The 20,918-nt window shown below is 40.1% G+C and overlaps 1 protein-coding gene across 1 annotated transcript in view; it reads left to right on the forward strand.

Moving 5' to 3' along the window:
* The window catches only part of pipox (pipecolic acid oxidase), a 36,995-nt gene extending 22,388 nt beyond the window's left edge, over window positions 1-14,607 (forward strand). Inside the window, 6 exon segments of the mRNA XM_028465500.1 lie at window positions 2,207-2,389; window positions 4,749-4,901; window positions 6,960-7,045; window positions 7,047-7,107; window positions 9,366-9,441; window positions 13,743-14,607. Coding sequence (XP_028321301.1) covers window positions 2,207-2,389; window positions 4,749-4,901; window positions 6,960-7,045; window positions 7,047-7,107; window positions 9,366-9,441; window positions 13,743-13,873 — 690 coding nt within the window. The 3' untranslated portion in view covers window positions 13,874-14,607.
* Window positions 14,608-20,918: the final 6,311 nt, after the last annotated feature.

Below are 20,918 nucleotides of genomic sequence, written 5' to 3' on the forward strand. Positions count from 1 at the left end.
TGTGCGCTGCACTAATTCACTGTTGCTCTTCACTGCCATCATGGATGTACCTTCATTATTCTTGTTTAAAATCACAAGCTGTTCCTTCATTCATTGTAAAGACCCTCAGTCTGCCAGTTCTCTCCATGGATTCATCAGATGCAAAAATCTCCACACATTTCATGTGCACGCGCAGTAATCACTTGGCTTAAATTAGCGTGTTGTGATTTTAGGTGATCGACGGTCGTAAAACAGCTCCTGTCTGACAGGGAATGTTTGGTTAGTTGAAGCCAGCTAACAGAGATTAATCCAATCTAGATTTGTAGTATAGGCCAATAAAGCTCCCATGTCATGCTATTTTCCTCCTCCCACCCACTTCGTAGCCGAGCTCAAGCTGCTTTATAAACACGAGACAGAGACTGTAAAAGATACGACCGTGGCTCAGGTGGTAGTGGGTCGTCTTCTGATCGAGAGGTTGGGGATTCGATCCCTGTACCTGACTATGTGTCGAAGTGTCCTTGGGCAAGACACTGAACCCTAAGTTGCTCCCAGTGGTCGACTAGCGCCTTGCATGGCAGTCCTGTCCCACTGGTATGTGAATGTGAGAGTGAATGGGTGAATGAGCTGATATGTAAAGCGTTTTGAGACTGTTTCAGTGTGGTGATAAAGCGCTAAATAAATCAAGTCCATTTACTTACATAGCAATCAATCAATCAATCAATCTTTTATTTGTATAGCGGCAAATCATAACCAATGGTATCTCAAGACACTTTACAGTAGCACTGCGCGAAAGACGCTGGATTGCTCACCTTCGTGGGCGTGTCTGTTTACAACATGCCAATCATGGCAGAGAGCTTTCTGGAGAATTTGTCATCAAAGTGGCAACACTTCATCAAATTGGAGCGAGGTGTTTGGGCTCACCCTGCTGTAAGAAAGGAGCAAATCACCCTCTAACTAATGATTGACGGAATCAATGAAAAAAACACTTTGGGTATGTGTATGAAGCCCAAATAGCACTTTATGATGTTTAAAGCACAATAAAGTCCATTTAGCTTAATATGGGCCTTTTAAAGATTACAATGATTACAAATAAATAAATAAAAAGTAATCTTTACCTACTCTGGAATCTTATGTTTTCTGCCACAGTCACAAAGATTTTTTATGAGGAATGACTGTGAATGTGTGTGTGTGTGCGTGCGTGTGTGTATGTGTGTGTAGTTGATACACTTTTTTTTCTGTTTTCCCTGTGACTGACTAGCATAGCAATCCGTTCATCATGTATCATCCCCCAAATGTAAACTAGAATAGGCCCCAGCAAATCCCAACCAAACAGGATAAAGCTAACTAGTAAATAATTATTTAACACATTAACAACTTATTTTCTGTTTTAATTAGAGAGATAAAAAGCATAATGACAAAACATTCATTCAGAGTATCCATATTAATGAGAAATGGGTTTGCCTTTTAGTATCCTATTCTTCATACTTGATCTCTAGCTACCTAACTTGTTGTGCTAAGGTTAATCTAGTTAGACAACTCCTCTTGGAGAAAACACTCATACTTACAATGGCTACAAGTTGGTAGTGTATCCCAATGCTGTATCATAAACACTGAGAATATACCAGGAGACAGGTTAGCTAGTACATGAGAAAAGGAAAAGTTGGCCGTAGGACAAAGACCTGATACAGGTCTAGGACTTTGAACTAGGAGAAACAAGCCAAGCACTGTCACAAGCCTACTAATGACCTCAGGACTCACAAGTGCATTTTTCTCCTCAACTGTCAGATCAGATCTTCTAACCAGTAGCCAATGGGACGATCTGTATAAAGACTGTACCTAACAGGCTGGAATGTGTCCTGGATGTGAGGCTGAATACATTAGGTTGCCTCCCATTTCCAAGACCTGAACTTATGACTGGTAGTGTACAGTGGGAAAATACCAAGTGTGGTGACTGGTTTGAAGGCCTCTGTTGAGAACAAAAAAGCCAACATTTTTTTGCAATGGGTTTAACGTTGGAGAGCTGGCTGTGGAGAGGAAACAAGTGAGATGAAAAAGCTACCTTCTGCAAATGTATTGAAAAGCATCTAAAATTCATGTTTCTAGCAGACTTGGTCAGTCCTATGCTGTTTTGATGTCAAATACCTTTACGGTGCCATCAATTTATGAAAATGACTGCAGTGTTTGGATGTGTGTTTAAGAGACAAATCTTCACAATGTTTTTCCCCAGGGTCAGTTTCAGAAGTTGGGTGGAGTCCTCAGAGACAAAGAGAAGGTAACGGACATCAAGCCAGGCCCTTTCGTCACCGTGTCAACCGCTGCTAGTGTTTACCAAGCAAAAAGTTTGGTGATCACTGCTGGACCCTGGGCGAACACGCTGCTGGCTCACACTGGCTTACAACTGCCTTTACAGGTATGCAGACAGGCCCAGTATCGTTTATTTCACTGCATTCACATACATTTTTATTTTATTTTACTCAAGCAGGACCAGAAGATTAGGAACTGCTTCTTTTCTAAAGCTGTTAGGCTGTTGAACTCAGGTAGAATAGTACAGTATAGCTCACTGCCCTAACCATCTCTGTACATTTACACATTTGCACTCACACTTGTTTACATTCACAATCTTCTGCTGCTGCTGCTGTGATTCCTGTAATACTTGAATATATTTGTGTTTTCTAATTTATATAAGGACTTAAAGGTGGTCTCTGGTATGTAATTTAGTTCTGTACGTGTTCACATGAGCATGGATGACAAGTAAATATTCTTGAATTCATGTATGAGAGAAGAAAGCAATTCTAAAGTTCTACTTATTCTAAACTTCTCGAGGGCCTACAACGGTGGCGAGGCCAGGGAGTGGGGGGGAGTACCACCAACGCGGCAAGGAAGGCAGAGCGCCGGGACTCCAGCGGTGGGGAGAGAAGGGCGGCGGTGGCGACTGCTCCTCCAGCCCTGAGAGCCAATCCTTATCCCAAAGTTACGAATCTGACTTGCCGACTTCCCTTACTAAATAATCCATGTTTAACTCAACTATCGCGGTTAGTGCATCATTAACCCAATACAAAACTACCATGTTGTGCTCTTTTGGCTGTAAACAGAGGCTAACTCGTTTCAGCTGCCCACAGCAATGGCGCCGAGTCTGGAAATGCCCGTATGTTGTGACGTCACGTGGGAACTATATATATATCCTAGCCTGTGGTCACGCGACTGCCGTGAAGTGAAACGTTCTCCAGGCATTCTCCAGGTCACATGACCTGGTGAAAGACGGTCCGTCTCTTCCAAACTTACATAGTCTGTATTTCAAGAGGGAAGCCCCGCTCGGAGTATTGATACTGTCAAGCTGTATATTGGCCTGAAGAATAATTTAAAATAACTTTAATATAAAAATTAGATTACCAGAGCCAAGCCAAAACATGAGCTTCCAACTATAGGGGAACAAAAGATGCTCCCAGTTTTCAGTGTGTCAAACTAGTTACACAAGTGTCAACATGGCCAAGGTTCTGTTATCTGACAGTTTAAAGAGATCCAGGGTGTCACACATGGTCTGGTGGACTCTCGGTTTTGCACGTTTAGATGGCGTTTACTTGTCTCCTTAACTCATTCAGTGCCAGCCATTTTCAGATTTTCTACCCCCCTCAGTGCCAGCAGTTTTTGAGCATTTTGACTGATTTCTAAAGACCCACAGAATCTTTTCTACTATGACTTATGAAAGATTGAAGCCTCTACTTTCATCAAAAAAAGGAATTTGTTTCTGGCTCGTTTCGTTCTTTTGTAATCAGCCTTTGAATAGAGTTTTGCACAAATCTTCAGTTTCAGAGCAAAAAGCTGAGAAAAAAGCCTTTTTCTAAAAAAAACCCTGTCAGTGACTTTAAAGCAATTTTTTTGCTTTAGTGACAACTCTAACATCTGAACATTGTTGAGACATTGTTGAGACTGGGCTTTTGATGGCAAAATTATTATTATTTACCTATCTGGGTCAGAGTTGAATAGAATTCTTACTGTATTTTGGCGTTCTTCCAACTTTCTCTCCCATCAGTCTGCACAAACGCAACTTCCTCTTCCTCCCGGACATGCAGAGTGTCACTGTGTTCCCCTTTTTTTAAATTGTTTTATCTCACCATCGCCACACTATCCATGAGTTCCACACATGCTCTGGTCCAGTGTGCGCTGTTGCGTGCTGCTGGGAACGTCAACTCTCGTACGTAGCACCATTTTCTGTCTCATAAACGCCTTTCCTCTCTCCCTCTGAGCTCTGCTGAGCATGGATGATCTCTCATCCAAAGGTGCGCTGCTACCTCCTACGTGTCACCTATTATTTTGCTATCTGGCTCACAGGCTGGGAGTATTTTGTGCAGCGATGACCCGTTTGGCCCGGTTAGTTGATGGTTTTATCTCACCATCTCAACATTATCAATAATCCACTCAGGTCCACACATGTTCTGTGTTAGTATGTGGAGCTATGAGCTGCTGGATACGTCACAATATCACTCTGTAGTGCCATAATCTCACTCTTTTCCTGCTTCTCCTACCCAGCAGTAGCATCAGTGGCTAATCTCTTATCTAAAGGTGCACTGCTGCCATCTTCAGGGCACAGTTGGTCACTACAACACCCCATAGCTTACATATTGATGAGGGACCTCCGCCAGGGTGTTTTCTAGTAATCCCCGTGAAAAAAACGCAAATGTTGAGTTATCTCGTCAATGGCACTGAGTGAGTTAATTTGCCTTGTTCAAGCAGGCCCAATTAACACATCCTATTTAATTCTGTTGCTGCAGGTGCAGAAGATTAATGTGTGCTACTGGAAGGAGAAAGTTGAAGGGTCATATGATGTGAAGAGACGTTTTCCCTGCTTCGTAACAGTGGGAACCGCTGAAGCTAATGTACATATCTACGGTCTTCCATCTAATGAGTACCCTGGGCTGATGAAGGTACGTCAGTGTGGGACTGGGTGTTCATTGTCTGTATTTCAGGGTCCTGCTCGGAGATACATTTGAGTGCAGTCAGACTCATTCCTCATTGAATCCTCAACTCCATTTGCAAAAAAAAAAAACAATGGGGAATTTATAGGAGAGAGGTTGGAGAGGGCGTTAAGAGAGAGGTCATTTAGGTTAGAGAGGGACCGGAGAGGGTCCCATTCCTCTCTCAAACACTCCCTCTATGTCTGCTTCTTCCCTTGTGTGTTTGCTCCTGTACTCCTTCTGGCTTTTGTCTTGCAGGTCCGTGGGATCCTTAGTGTGGAGTTACAGAGTCTCAGCGGCTCTGTCTCCACCCTTTCCTCTGCACACACCCAACACAGCATAACGTGGATGGCTGTTCATCATAGGGATCCACACAAGGTTCCTGCTGCTTAACAGAAGGTTTTCCTTGCCGCCATGATGAATTCATGTTGGGTGTGGGATACATATGTATGTGTATATACGTATATATGCATATGTGTGTATCCATAAAATGAAGAGTCCGTCCTTAAGACTGCTCTACTGTAAAGTGTCTTGAGATACCATTGGTTATGATTTGGCGCTATACAAATAAAGATTGATTGATTGATTGATTGATTGATAGGAAGCTTGTGCACAATTGAGTTCTTTGGCCTTGTTTCCATGTTAAAATCACATTAGCATAGCATGCTAACCATCATATTCCACAGTCTCACAACATCTCGTTCCTTCCTCAGATAAACAAATGTATTTCTGAATAAATGCATTTTTTGTGAGCATTTCATCAATGCTTTTTTGTTGGTGATTCCATTTATTTTCATCCTAGTGTTTTGTCAGTCTACTGTTTTGGTAGAAAAGCTGTGTTGACAAGGATGGCAGAAAGTACAGTACGTATAAGCATATGTGGATTATATTTACACAATGGTTATTTGTTAGATGATAGAATTTCACTATAACTTTATTTTTTATATTTACTTTCTTATTTACATGTTTCAGCTATTATAATCCAGCCCAGTCACATGTAGCTCATGACACTGTCTGAAAAAGACTTGATGTAACTTTACATGCGTGGCAACAACTATTCCTCATGTTTTTTTGTGCTGCAGGGAATAACTTTTTTATGTTGCTTTTTGTGTTAAGCAACTGCACAGCATAAAGTTGCTAGGAACAAATTGCAAATTGATGTATGTCAAAGCAATTCATCACCTGAACCCAAGGCTACCAAACACAGACTCTGAATGAAATGTTCATTCTGACAGTTGTGGTCACGCAGCAAAAAAAGAATGTGGAAATCATGTTGGCATGCACAAAAAAGAAGAAACAGTGTCACACTTTCCCATGAGATTTGTTGGTTTATCACTCAGCAACACTTGGGCCAAGTAGCATTATAATTAATGCAGCCTACAGTATGCAGTAACATCTCTGGAATCAAATATAAGGTTTTTTAAAGACATAAGCTGTTTTACCCTACTGATGATGTGTTGTTGCAATAGTAATCCTGTTACGGATTTTCACAAAACAAAATGGATCATTCTAAATGTCAACAAAAGCTTTAAACGTGTTCCATTGAACGTTGATTTATGCAGGAGCCTCGCACTCACGTGACATCTCATGCCGCGAGACTTCGCTGCAGATAGACGGACGCTCCTTATAAACACTCCGTATTCCTTTGTTGTCTCACGTCTAATGTGGCACTAATAATTTTAAAGTATAATGCTGAGAAATGTCCAGTCTCCTTTTTGTCTACATGTACTGCGTCATGTTTCTTGGAGAGCAGTTAGTCATGTGACCAGGTACAATCACGTCATGTGACCAGGTATGTCACGTTCTGTGACGTGTATTTGCAGAAAAAGTGTTTCCATGGTGCTTTTACAACATGTTTCAATATCAAAACATCTGAAATACCTCTTCATGAAAGCGTCAAAACGATATTTGAATGCTATTTCAAAATTCAGGTGCTGAAAAAAGCTATCTTAAATAGTTTATTTCTCTTTGCAGAGTGCCTGGGTTTGTACTGTTTTATTATTTATCTATTTTGCCCTCTATGTACAGATATGTTACCATACCGGCAGTGACACCGACCCAGACCGAAGAGACCTGCAGACGGACAAATCTGACATTGAAATCCTGCGCGCTACATTCCCGCTGTCTCCCCGGCCTCGTCCCAGAGCCTGCTGTGGTGGAGAGCTGTCTGTACACGGTATGATGTTCCTCAACATCCATCAACATGGTAAAAAGCATGAAGAGGGAACACCATCCATATTGATTATTATGTCCACAAACACATCATGTTCGGGATGTAATGGAGTCAGTCATCACTACTGCATGTTTTACTTTCTGTAGAAACTAGGCATAATTATTGTTTAAAAAAATAAGCAGTTGGCTGGCCGCGGTTCAGCAAGGCACCACGCCGCCTTGGGCGGGCTCTGCTGGCGGCGTCGGTGTGGGGTTACGGTGCCTGGCTGGGGAGGCTTGGGTTCGCCTGCCTTTTGGTACGTGGCTGGCAGGGTGGTTGACGGCGTCCTCTCTCGTCGGGGGGGCCGGGGCTGCCCACCTGTGGAGGGTGCTATGTTGTGGTGTCGTGCGGGGCTGTACTGGCCCTTGTGTGGGCGCTGACCTCTCTCCTGCTCGGCCGCCACCTGCTTTGACGGGGCGGGCCGCTCTGGGCCGGCGGGCGGCGGGGGTGCCACGGGGGTCTCCAGTTGTGCTGCTTGGTGCATCCCTGGGGCCCGCAGTGCCGCGTGCCTGTCTGCACCATCTACCCTCTCCGATGGCCCACCATGCGGACGGGCCGGGCTCATACCAGACAGGCCTCCTACATGGACACTTCACGTCACTCACTCCTAGCTGTTCTGGCTCACCCACTTGTTGCACCACACTCACATACCCAACCCTTGGGGGGCTGGGTGGTGGTCAAAGTCAAATATGGATGCTGTGCTTGCTTGCTGGTTCTCTAACCATCGTTCCTGTGACTGTGCAAAGGTTTTGAAAATTAAAGCTATACTAATATAAAGAAATCACACATGCTTGTGTTTTCTATGAACGAGAAGTCAATGTGCAGAGTTGTTGCAGATACAATAGAGACTTGTGCACAGACTCAGCTCTTTAGGTGCTAACCAGGGTTGGGATCAATCACATTTTTCAGTTACAATTACATTTTCAATTACCCATGTTTAATTACATTTTCAATTACAATTACAGTGACCAGCATTTTTTCCAAAACAATTAAATTATAACTATTATTTTCCCCCTGATAGTCAAGTATAATTATGTTCTCAATTACTACATTTCAATTACAGTGAATCACAATTACTGGGCTTGAAATAAATAACCTAATAAAAGTTAATCTTCCTCTTGTGTTAGCTTTCTGTTAGCATCTGATATGATAACGGGTCCTAAATCAGCTGTAAAATACACTAAAAAACAAATATCTATCATCTAATTTCTTTCCTATCTATTGATTACCTTGTTAGTTTTCTTAATCAATGTAAATATAAGTTTTAAAAATTTTGGTGTGGACATCTGAGCTTTTTTTGTGTCAGTATACTCCTCAATGACATATTTTTTAAATGGTGGAATGTAATAAAGCTTTATGTGAAACACATTTTAATAATTGTCAACTACATATGTGTAGAACAGTACATAGAACTGTAACATGGTTCCCCAGTTAAATTATAATTGATAATTTTAATAGGATTGTCATGGCAACACGGTGAGTTTCCCTTTATTTAAATGTTGATGAGATGATGTGATGAATTCTCCGCGGACACCTTCTTGATATAAACATATCATTCTATTAATGCAAAGTGAAGATGAGGGTCCGAATTAGACCCTCTATTGCCAGGTCTGAGAGCACAAGCCAAATGCCACTCTAAGGAAAAAACAGGAAAGAGAAAACATGTTCTGAAGAGAAACCTGAAACCAACGTGGTGTCTAAATAAGGCTTTAGCTTTGGCACAAAGAGAGGAAGCAACAAATGTTTAGTGTGGATCTACAAGTGGTAAAAATCCCATTTGTCAAAGAACTGAAGCCGAAATCGGACACTTTTATGACATACAGCTGCAGCTAGTCTGGGACCATGGAACCTTCTTGGTTTCTGGCTCAATATATCACTCAAGTAACTGTGCTGGCTGGGTTTATTTGTTCAAGCATGCAAAAGGGAAACACACAAATCTAGGTAAAAATGTATATTGCATTAAATGAATATCATATGAAGCAGTCAATACATCTCAATTACAATTACAAAGTAATTATCTAGAGTTACAATTTAATTAATTAATCTCGACACCAACAGATTTTTAAAATTACAATTCTAACTATGCCATAATTGTAATTAATTATCAATTATGGAATTACAATTATAATTGACCCCAACCCTGGTGCTAATGCATAATCACTGGTGTTAAAACCTGCCAGCTCATTCTCACCCTCACTCTACATTTTCTGCTGTTTTTGCAGCTAACGCCCGACCATCATTTTGTCCTGGACTGCCATCCAACATACAACAACATTGTGATCGGAGCAGGATTCTCAGGTACAACACAGCACAATGTGAAACAACTCTATAAAGCAATAAATAGCATGTCCGTGTAGGTTTCAGTAAAATAAATGAAATAGATATGAAAATATTGGATAGTATAAATAATTATATTTACAGTGGCAGGAAGACAGTGACTGTGGGGGGCTTGTGTCTGTTGCGGAGGGAAAAAGCTGTTTGCTCAACTACGTTTAACAATCCAGAGTAGCTGGTGTAAGCTAACGTCAGGCTTTCACACACCTCTCCCTAATCATTGTGTCAGCAGCAGCTCTGCAGACTGATAACATGCTGCACTCTGCAGTCAGGAGCAGGACAGCCTTTGAAACACAAGGCACAGTCAGCCTTCAGGACTGCGTCCACTGACAACAACTGCTCTTCAGTATTTGTCCAACTTCACCACTCATCCATCCATCCATCCATCTATCATCCATCTCATTGACCTTAAAGTCAAACAGTGACATTAAAGTCATAAAGGTTCTGATTTAGGCAAAGCTTGGTGGAGATGATAGTTAGTGTCTGACCTCGGCTTGTTGTCCTGTGTCTTTTGCTAGCGTTTTCTAACCTGTTCTAATCCGAACACTTTGTCCTCCATCTTGTAAGAATAGAAGCAGAATAGAGTGAAAGGTTTGGTTTTAGGGTTAAGGCCTGATTTACTAAGATCTAATAAAGGGTGAAAAATAATCTATTAAATATTTTGTATGCACTATTACTTCACCTGTTGTAGGCGATTTACTAACATTGCAGAGAAAATTGATGCACGTGCAAATGTGGTCGAGACCCTCCTTATTAAATGAGGATTTTGCAAATGTTATGTGTTCAATCTGAGGAGAGCTGAGTAGCCAGGCAACAAGCATGGTCCGAAGAGAAAGGAAAGCACTGGTACCGAGCGTGACTAAAGAGAGCAACAGTGTCATACACCCTGTTTAATTTGTCATCATATGTCATACACGGTAGACTGCTCTTTTGTTAAGTGTCTGTTATTGCTTTATTTGGTTAATGTGTTGGGCATGATACTTTCTTCCACCACATAAAATATAGGCCACTACTCTTTTGTTTGATTGATACAGTATGTACATACATGTACATAACTCAGACCCAAATAACCTTTGTACCTTCAAATGAAATGGCACTCAGACCTGTCAATCACTCCTAATGCTGACTTCTGGACCCAAACATGTAAAAAATATCCAATGTAAAATTCTTCACAGGTATCGCTTCATGCCACTTGGAACTGCACGCACGGTTCAACAGTTTGAGGAAAAAGTCACACATTCACTCTCCACTTTGTCCACTTTCTCCACATCCCTTTATCCCCTTCCTCTGCTTACTAGGTGACATCCACACATAGACTTAAAACAAATAACCGTACATTGTAAAATACTACCCACAGCCTAGCTGTCGCCAAGACATCTATCACCATGAACTAGATTAAAAAAGTCCAAAAAACCTCCTGTCAGATGACATCACCATGGAAAATAAAACACCCACCCCTCAAATCCTTCAAACCACTCAATGTAGAATTCTTACAAACCTCATTTTTACTTTTGGATACACCATAGCTTAATTTGTATATTGTATTTGTCTGAGTACCAATCACATTCCCAACATCATCTCACAATAGCACACAAACTAATTTATAAATATTGATTTATTTTGTGTTTTCCCTTTTTACACAAGCTGCTTATGCAATAATCATCATTATGGCCATCTGTTGTTTTATTGTTTTGAGAGTTATTACTGGAACCATTACTATGTTAGAGTTATTGTTCTTATTTTTCCCTTGATGCTTCTGACTATATTGTGGTTGTATTATTTTTACTATAATTGTTACTACATCAAAATCGTTATGATCATTACTAGCATCTCTGTTATATTATATTCCCTAATATTCTTTTGCAATTGGAATGGAGGAGAAAGGAATATATATATATATATATATATATATATATATAAGGTTTATATATAAACTCCTATAGTCAGTTTACAAACTCCAGCTGAAACCAGTTATTCTATAGCACCATCACACTTCAGGCCTTTGGCAGCATAATAGAAACTATTTATGGACAAAACAAGTCTGGGAGCCACTAAACCAACAAAACAGACAATATTTTATTGATTTATGTAAAACCAGAAAACTTTATTTTATATTCATACAATAATTAAGTCATTATCACCATTGTGTTAATGCTGAAACATGTCCACAGTAAAGGAGACTACATTGGACAGATAATGTGATTTGAGACAGTTTATGTAGTTTTTTGATCCATCTGCTGTTCCTGTCATTGTGAAGGATTCACCAAACGTGGATTGTTTACTCACCAACAGGAACATGGGATTAGAGTGATGTAAATTAGTAGTTTTATCTACTGATGACAATTTAGGGCAAAATGAAAGGACCTGCCTTTTGGTCAACATTTTCCACCTCTCGTTGTTTCTTTCTAAACTGAGCTACACTCCTGGGGTGTCCCTACAATGTCTGTCACCTTATGATTAAGGTAATTAATATTCTCCTTCCAGGTGTTTGCTTTCAGAGCAGCTGGTTCTTCCTTTAGAAGAAGGATGAAGCTGTTTCCTAAAAATGACATATAGGCTATATTAATAGTGTCGATGATTGGTGTAGTAATGTCTTTGTCACACTGTATCACCAAGTGACTGAGTTAAAGATCAGAGGTACACTGTTTCAAACCAATGAATATTAATAGCAGTAGACTGTTGCTGTTAATACACAGGCTGTTAAATCTGTTCCTATTGAAAGTTAATGAAGCTACTCAGTTGGTAGAGCGGTTGTCTCCTAGTACTCAAAAGGTTGGGTTTAATTCCCAAGTAGTCCATGTGCCCTTGTGTTCTTAAGCAAGGCATTGGTTCTTGTTGACTTTAGAGCACATTCCTTTGCATCTGAATCCATGGACTCCAGATAAAGCAACTAGCATGTTTGTACTGGGACAAAAGTGGTGCATAATCCATCATTTGAAAAGACAGATATACAATCTTTCTCTTGTTTTTCATCAGCTGTAGGCCATAATAATGAAAGATTTTTGAAGTTTAAGAAAATGGAGGATAAGATGTTGTCAATCAGAATAAAATGTTACTCACTAAATCAGAATCAGAATCAGAAATGAGTTTATTCGTCATGTACAGTTTAAAAACAGCACAAGGTCTTTAACTTGGCAGTTGGTGCGAAGAACACACGCACCAACACACTGAGGCAGCCATCTGCGGCATCATTATATTTTAAATGAAATGAATCCAGATGACGCAGTGTTGCTTCATGGGCACAAACATTGTTTGCTCGTCCTAGTTTATGGGTGTCCAAACCTGGTTCTGAAAGACTGCAGTCCTGCAGGTCTGAGCTGTCCTTGTTTTTACACCTGATTGGTTTTCAGGCTGTAGGCTAAAGAAAACTGAAGCTATTCTGAAGAGCACAGAAGAAATTCATATCAATCAAAGAGTTTATATCATCCTCTCTTTTTTTTGAAGTGAACCATCCATTTCTCATTAAATCCTGATGCAAGTGCTTTAAAGCAAGTACTGTAGGTGTTGCCATAGCAACGGTCATCCTGTGCTGTGTGTTAGATGTAAATTCTCATGGCCAAGCCGCTCTGACTTCAAAGCCTGGATCCACAGGAGCTTTGGGACCTTTGTCATGTGACCATGTGCTGCTGCTTCAAGCACTGTTGACATTCAGAGTTTGCTTTCAGATCTTTGCTTCAAAGGCACTTAGTGGTCTGTATCTGGACTGGAGACGCTCTCTTACCTGCTAGGCCACAGCCACATCTCATTTCACTTAGTGGTGATGTGTAGAGACACGTAGCACTGCAGCTTTATGTTACATTGTGTGTATGCGTGATGAATCGAGGCCTCTGGGGATCCAGGTCATTGGTCCAATTCCTTTCAGGTGTGCAGGTTCTCTCTTAATCGGCACAGGTTTCCTTAGGTGTGGGATGAATTAAATGGAGAATGAGTTGCTCCTGTGTTTGATCACACATTTGAAGAGGATTAAAAAGGAATACAACCACATGGTCATGTAATGCTCGTACAATCACAACAACACTTGGTTCTCTGCTCAAACCGATGAGTTTGCTCCTGCACACCAGGAATAAAGACTTTTTATTCCCCAACAACTGCTTGCATGTGACTGCAGAAGTGTGTGTATGTGTGTGTGCGCGTGTTTCCTCCTTCCAAGCTCAGCTATAGAGAAAGAGAAATGATGGGATCAAATATGTCAGTGAATTATTTAGCTGTTTGTTTCACTCTCTTCTTCCTCTCACTGACTGTAATGACCTGTTTCTTGTTTTCAGGCCATGGCTTTAAGTTTGGGCCAATCATTGGGAAACTCCTGAGTGAGCTCGCCTTGGGAGAAGTGCCGTCCTATGACCTGTCACCTTTCAGACTGAGACGCTTCCAGGGCAGCACCAAGTCTGCACTATAGTGTTAATCATCTGATTGTAACAGCTTCAGGTTTTAAATAAGAAGCTTTTACATGTCTAAAATGATCAGATCACACCTTTACTAATATGAAATGAGTCACTTGCATACATACATTATTGGTTAGACTTTCAAAAACAAAGGCTGGGTTGAAAAACAAGTAATTAAGTATAAAATCAATCAAACACCATATTTTTTTTTTTCAAATTATTTCAAATTGTTTGAAATTATTTCAAATTAGTCACTTTCCCAATTTTATAAGAACTACTTACATTTTGTAAAATACAATATATAATAAAAAGTAAAGTGTGCAAGGCCATAGCTGAAATTGTTCTATCTGAAGCTGCCCATTTAAAGATACTTTTAACAATTTTAAAGAAAAAAAAAATCTGATTTTAAAGCTGCTAGAGAGGAACAATTCTTTATCAGATAATGTACAGTTACAGATCAATCAGATCAATAGTGAAGGCCTCATAGAGCATAAACAGAAGATAATTTGCTGTTAAACGTTTTGCAAAATGACATTTCCTCACATTTGTGACAAACACATTTCATGTGTATATAATTAACAGGAGCATTTAATAGTTGAAGTGATTTTTTTTTGTTATCACTCACTTTTACAGTGTGCAGCATCATCATTGTTGTACTGAATGTTTTGTTTATCCTCGATCTGAATTCTTTTATAAAGTTCTAAACAATCTCTGAAGGTGTTTTCTTTTTGTCCACTGACTGAGCTTGTACGAGGGGAGTTCAGTTCCCTGAATAAAGCTATGTGGATTAAACTTGCTGTTTTTGGATTTTGTTTTTGTGGTTTGTTCTGACATCTCTGTAGAAACTATGGCTTCTATGACTATCTTATCAAACACTCCTTAATGGGTTAGCTCCACCTCTCCAAAACGTTTTGGAAAGAGGAACAATAGAATAACAAGAGCACATTCCAGAGGTGACTGTATGGTGCCTTCTAGAAAGTCTGTATATGGACAACTTTCATTTTCTCATAGAGCAAGTCAAACATAGAATACAACAGGGGTCACCAACCTTTTTGAAACCAAGAGCTACTTCTTGGGTACTGATTAATGCGAAGGGCTACCAGTTTGATACACACTTAAATAATAATTAGGGAGATTTTCAAAAGAGGGGGGGGGGGGGGTAGTTTGCTTTTTAAAGAGAAAATGAAATAATTCAATTTCATAGTGTTCTTTTATTTGAAAAACACATATAAAGTAAAGAACAAATTCCACAGTACCCGTGCAAATGGTAAATGGTGGTAGTAGTAGAATAAATAAAATAAATAACATAAAAATTAAACAAAAAAGGCATACATTGCATAAATTATCCATCAATCTATGCAATGTATGCTTGAAATAAAAATAATCAACAAAAGGAAAATTAAACATAGCTACAACAACGGCTATAACCATAACAGAAACACTTCCCTACACATGGTTGGATTTGATTTTCTCCCGATTTCCTCACTGACATTGTCCGGGCGGACCATCCTTCACCGAGCTTCGTTTCCGGCCGGACAATAATAACGATTACACCTCTTCTTATGCGGTGTAATCGTTATTATTATGACAACAATATTATTATTACAATAATATAATTACACCGCATAAGAAGAGGAAGAAGAGTCTTCTTCCTCTTCTTATGCGGTGTAATCGTTATTATTATGACAACAATATTATTATTACAATAATATAATTACACCGCATAAGAAGAGGAAGAAGAGTCTTCTTCCTCTTCTTATGCGGGGTAATCGTTATTATTATGACAACAATATTATTATTACAATAATATAATTACACCGCATAAGAAGAGGAAGAAGAGTCTTCTTCCTCTTCTTATGCGGGGTAATCGTTATTATTGTCCGGCTGGAAACGACGCTCAGTGAAGGATGGTCCGCCCGGACAATGTCGGGCAGAAATCAGGAGAAAATCGGGAGGGTTGGCAAGTATGTATTAAACACAAAAAACACTTTACATTTTAAGTGTTTATATATATGTATTGTCATTTCTAAGTTACATGTAAGTGTGATTTAAACAAGAATAGCTAAATAAATAAATCTATATATATAAAAGCTCACTGGTAAGTGCTGCTATTTGAGCTATTTTTAGAACAGGCCAGCGGGCGACTCATCTGGTCCTTACGGGCGACCTGGTGCCCGCGGGCACCGTGTTGGTGACCCCTGGAATACAATATCAGCTTAAAGCTGATATCCGGACTTTCTGAGAAATCTATGTTTATGTATGATTCTTTTGAATGCTAAAAAATACCTAACTAGTCTTTTACTATGGTCTACTGCTGGTGGTTATTTATATACAAGTCCCTCCTTCGTCCTATAGACCCCTATACAAATGGAAACGATCGCTGAGTGCGTACAGTCAATAGGCTTTGACTTCCTGCTGTTGAGACTGTCAATCAAAATGAATGCGGAACTGTGCACGGAAACAAGGCCGTGCGTCACAACAGCAAACAAGTGAATATGATTTTGGCTTTTACCTGACCTATAGACATATGAATGCAACCCAAAGCGACCTTGTTGTGTACCACGATGTGCATGCAGAAAAGTAGAGGCGTGGCTTCTGGTAGTTGATGGGACATCGAGACGTTTCTCAGAAACTCTGGACATCAGCTTTAAGAAAGGGATCCAGCAATACTATCATCATTCGCAAAATATCTCAGGAATAAAAGATTTATATTTGTATATTTATATATTGTATACTATATTCATATAATATATAATGGTGGATTTGAAAGCTATTCAGACGCTAGGTGTTGAACTGAAACTGCATTTCAGGTTCCAAACCTATTTACTACTTCATCTGAACATTCTTGCAGTTTAAGAAATGAACTGCCTGAAACTACCCTCAATGGCCGCTCCAATGTTGCACTAGATTAATTCGACTGCTCTCTATTTTACTTTGATTTCTCGTTTTTACTGTCGTAAAATCAATTGTGACTGATTTGGGTCAGATAATTAACTGCTCATTCCAATCAGGCACTGTACCAAAATCCCTGTGAAAACTCTGTTCAAAAAGAGAATGAGGGGCCTCTATCTGGCTAACTATAGACCAATTTGCCAACCTTCATTTCATGGCCAAGTGAATTGAATTCACCCAACACTTCTTAACCTTCAACAGATTATTTGATAAATTTCATTCAGAATTTTGCTCTCATCGCAGCACAGAAGCTGCTCCTATCAAAGTGATAAAAGACATAAGGTTGAACACTGATTCAGGAAAAGTGTCTGTTCTCATTCTATTGGATCTAAGTGCTACAATGGTTTAAGTCCTACTTGGAGGAGCAAAGTTATTTTGTAAGCGCTGGACACTTTGAATCTGACAGATTTCCAATGTCCTGTGGGGTTCCTCAGGGCTCTGTTCTTGGACCCCTTCTGTTTAGCCTTTATATGCTTCCTTTAGGACACATTTTACAGAACTGTAAGGTTGATTATCAGAGCTATGCAGATGACACACAACTATATCTATCACTGAACCCAGATGACCATGATCCCTTAGAGGTGTTGTGTGACTGCATAGAAAAAGAAAATTTCCTTCAACTGAATCTTGATAAGATGGAGGTGATTGTCTTTGGTAACAAGAAAAAGAGGACTGCTATCAGCAATTATCTTGAGTCTCGATCTTTAAAAGCTAAAGACCAAGTTTATAACCTTGGTGTTCTGATTGACTCAGATCTGACATTCAGCAGTCAGATCAAATCAATCACAAAAAAAGCTTCTACCGCCTAAAGAACATCTCCAGAGTGAAAGGTTTATAGCATGGACCAGTTTCCCCTGGTTTAGAACGCTGCAGCCAGGGTCCTAACCAGTCAGCCTCAGAATAGACTTTAACTTCTGCTGCTGGTGTATAAATCTGTGAATGGGTTTGGTCCAGAATTTATCAGTGAGATGTTAGTCAGGTATGAACCCAGCAGGTCTCTTAGATCTATGGACACAGGTCAGATAGTGGAGACCAGAGCCCACAGTAAACATGGTGATGGTGTTTTTAGTTGTTTTGCTGCAAAGAAGTGGAACAAACTGTCAGCAGAGCTGAAGTCAGCGTACAATGTGAACATTTTTAAATCAAAGTTAAAGAAATGCGTATGACTGAAAGGGAGATTTTTAATTAAATTATTGTTGATTTAAAATGTTCACGCTGGAGGGACTATGTCTCTGAGCTGGCCTGGTGTCGCCTCGGGGCCCCCCCAGAACAGCTGGAGGAGGTGTGCGTGGATCGGGAGGTCTGGGCATCTCTGCTGAGACTGCTGCCTCCGTGACCCGGCCCTGGATAAAAGCGGAAGAAAATGGATGAATGGATGGATGGATTTCAAATGTTTTTACTGATGATTTTAATGTTCTTTTTATTTTTCAACTGTTAAATGTTTTCTGTTGCACTTTTTAATCATGTAATGTACATTGAATTGCCTTGTGTATGAAATGCGCTATACAAAACAATTTCCCTAGTCTTACACATTCATGAACTTTGATTATTGTAGGTTCAACCCACACAATGATAACATGATGGCAAAATCCTGTTTTTACCAAAGGTCCATGTATCACTGTGCTCTCAAGCCATGTGTCAGAGGCCACGAACAGCAGTTGCCATGGTAACTTCCCAGCAGGTTGAGAGTGATTCAGTTCACTCAGTTTCAGAGGTGGAGTGAATAACAAAGGCACTAATGGTCACTGTGCAGATCAGAAAGTGAACATGGTAATTTCAAGTCGTTGGTACTTCTGAATGAATAGCGATTGACCAAATTATTACAGGACAGTAACGAAGTAATATGAGATGAGTTTGTTGTGTTTAGATTATTCCTGGTGATATGTTTAAGAAACTCACACAGATTTTGACCAATGCGTGTGGAGATCAGCTATGATGATGATACATTGACTGACATTAAATGAACAATAAAAATGACCAACAGTGGAATCCCTAAAACGTCTTATTTCTTTAGTGCACTCTTAAGCAGAATTCATGTCGGGAGATTGATTTGTTTAAAAAGTGATACATCTGCTGTCATCACTGAAGTGAGCTCATTGCAGAAGGAACCATGAAATGACCTCCATCAGGTTTCATATATCACAATGTGTGCTTGGTATTATGAACAAATTCTTCATACTCTAGGCACATGTGGGTGGGACACAAAGGGAAAAAACAATGATGAAATTAAATAAATGTTCTTAACTGATAAAAAAAACATTTTAAGTGATAAAAAAAAGACTGTTTACATATATTTATTCTAGCACTGAAGTGGGAACATTATAAATTGTGTATTTTAAAGTCAGACAATAGCCCCCTAAACTCTCTTAACTTGCAGATAAAAACATAATATTTTCACATGTAGTTCTGTTTCAATCTACACCTACAAGCATAAAATGATATTTGCCAGTGGCCAGCTTATAATAGAGGCTGACATATTGGCCCTCAGTTCTCTTGTTACTTTTTGATATTGTGGTATATTAAATGCTCAGAGGCAAAGATTGTGTAGTTTCACACGAAGAAGCTCAAAATGCTGCAGTGAGTTTTGACATATTACAATTGGCACAGCCACATCAACCACTGACAGATTAAACATTCTGGCCATGAACAGGTTCACTGTCACAAGAAGCAGCCTGATAACTTTTTTCAGTTTCAAAAGAATTTGATCCACATAAAGTGTAACCAATAAACTCCATTGTTTGCTATGAACAGTATACATCTGTCTACAAATCACATTGTGCATTAAGTCACTACAGCCTTCTCACTGTTATCTTACCAAAGCTTATTGATAACCCCATCAGTGAATATTACGAGAGCCTCATGCAACAATCCCTATTTTTTGTCATATTCAAATTCTAATGTTACATTTATTTATTTAAGTAGGGACAACACATATTTATGAACATTCAAAATAATGTAAATATGCCAGATTATAGCCAACGGCTAATTTCCATCTGTTGTCCCGAGACAGGCTGATGTAATAAAATGTCACACTTAACAATGAGACATGGCAAAACCCAAAACGATATACAAAAGGATTACATACAGGACAAAGAACATAGGGATCATAAAATTTAGTAACTTTTCATGTAAATGGAACACTGGTACTCTCAAGAGAATAGACAGGATGCTGTAGGGCGAAGAAAAGGACAGGGGAAAAAAAAGCAGGCAACATATGCTCATAACTCAGTGGTGTTCACGAAGGCTGGATGTTACATTTTTATTAAAAGCCTTGAAAAACAAAATGTTAGGCTCAAATTATAGACTCAAAATTTTGCATTGTAAAGTTGAATCTCAAATTCAAATGATTTTGTAGAGCAGCATTAACACAATAAGTTAGTTCAGCTGTATTGAAGAAAGCTGACGTGGAAGACGAATAAGAGTTGGAAGATGAGTCAGAATATGCATCAATTAGAAATCACACTTTTACTACATGGACACTTCACTCCCAGCTGGTCTGGCTCGATCACTTGGTGCACCACACACTCATACTCAACCCTTGGGGGGCTGGATGGTGGGGCTAGGGGTGGAGGGGGCCGCCGCTTGTGCTACTAAGTAGTGGCAGCACTCCCACCTCAAGTTGCACTACCAATCCCTTTAATTTTAATCAACACCCTCACCTCAACACACCACCCCTGGAGGGTATACAACCTCCACCTCCACCCTCCGGAGCTATTGCACCACATACACATATATACACAAAGGTTGGGTGGGGATCACCGCTCCCCTCCATCCCCTTTCTTTTAATTGCATCTCACACATTCACACAGGGGATAGGGAAGTGCCTCTCCACTGGGGAATGGAGGTACCATAACAGGGTGGTGGGTAGGTTTACACATTTGGGCCCGTCAGGTGGGGGCCCAACCCCTCTGTTCAGGATGGTGCGGTGGATCTCTGGGTTGTCTCTTCTCTTCGGGTGTGGCTTGGTGCTTGTCTTGTTTCCTGGTTGCCTTGGGGGCGGTCCCCGCGGTGTGTGGGCCCGGGGCGGCCTGCCGCACCGGTGAGGGGGGTGGGCGCGCTGGGAATTGCGTGGCACTTTGTAGTGTTGCTGTTTGCTGGGAGGCAGCA

The sequence above is a fragment of the Gouania willdenowi genome, chromosome 13 (assembly GCF_900634775.1).
Source record: "Gouania willdenowi chromosome 13, fGouWil2.1, whole genome shotgun sequence".
NCBI lineage: Eukaryota > Metazoa > Chordata > Actinopteri > Blenniiformes > Gobiesocidae > Gouania > Gouania willdenowi.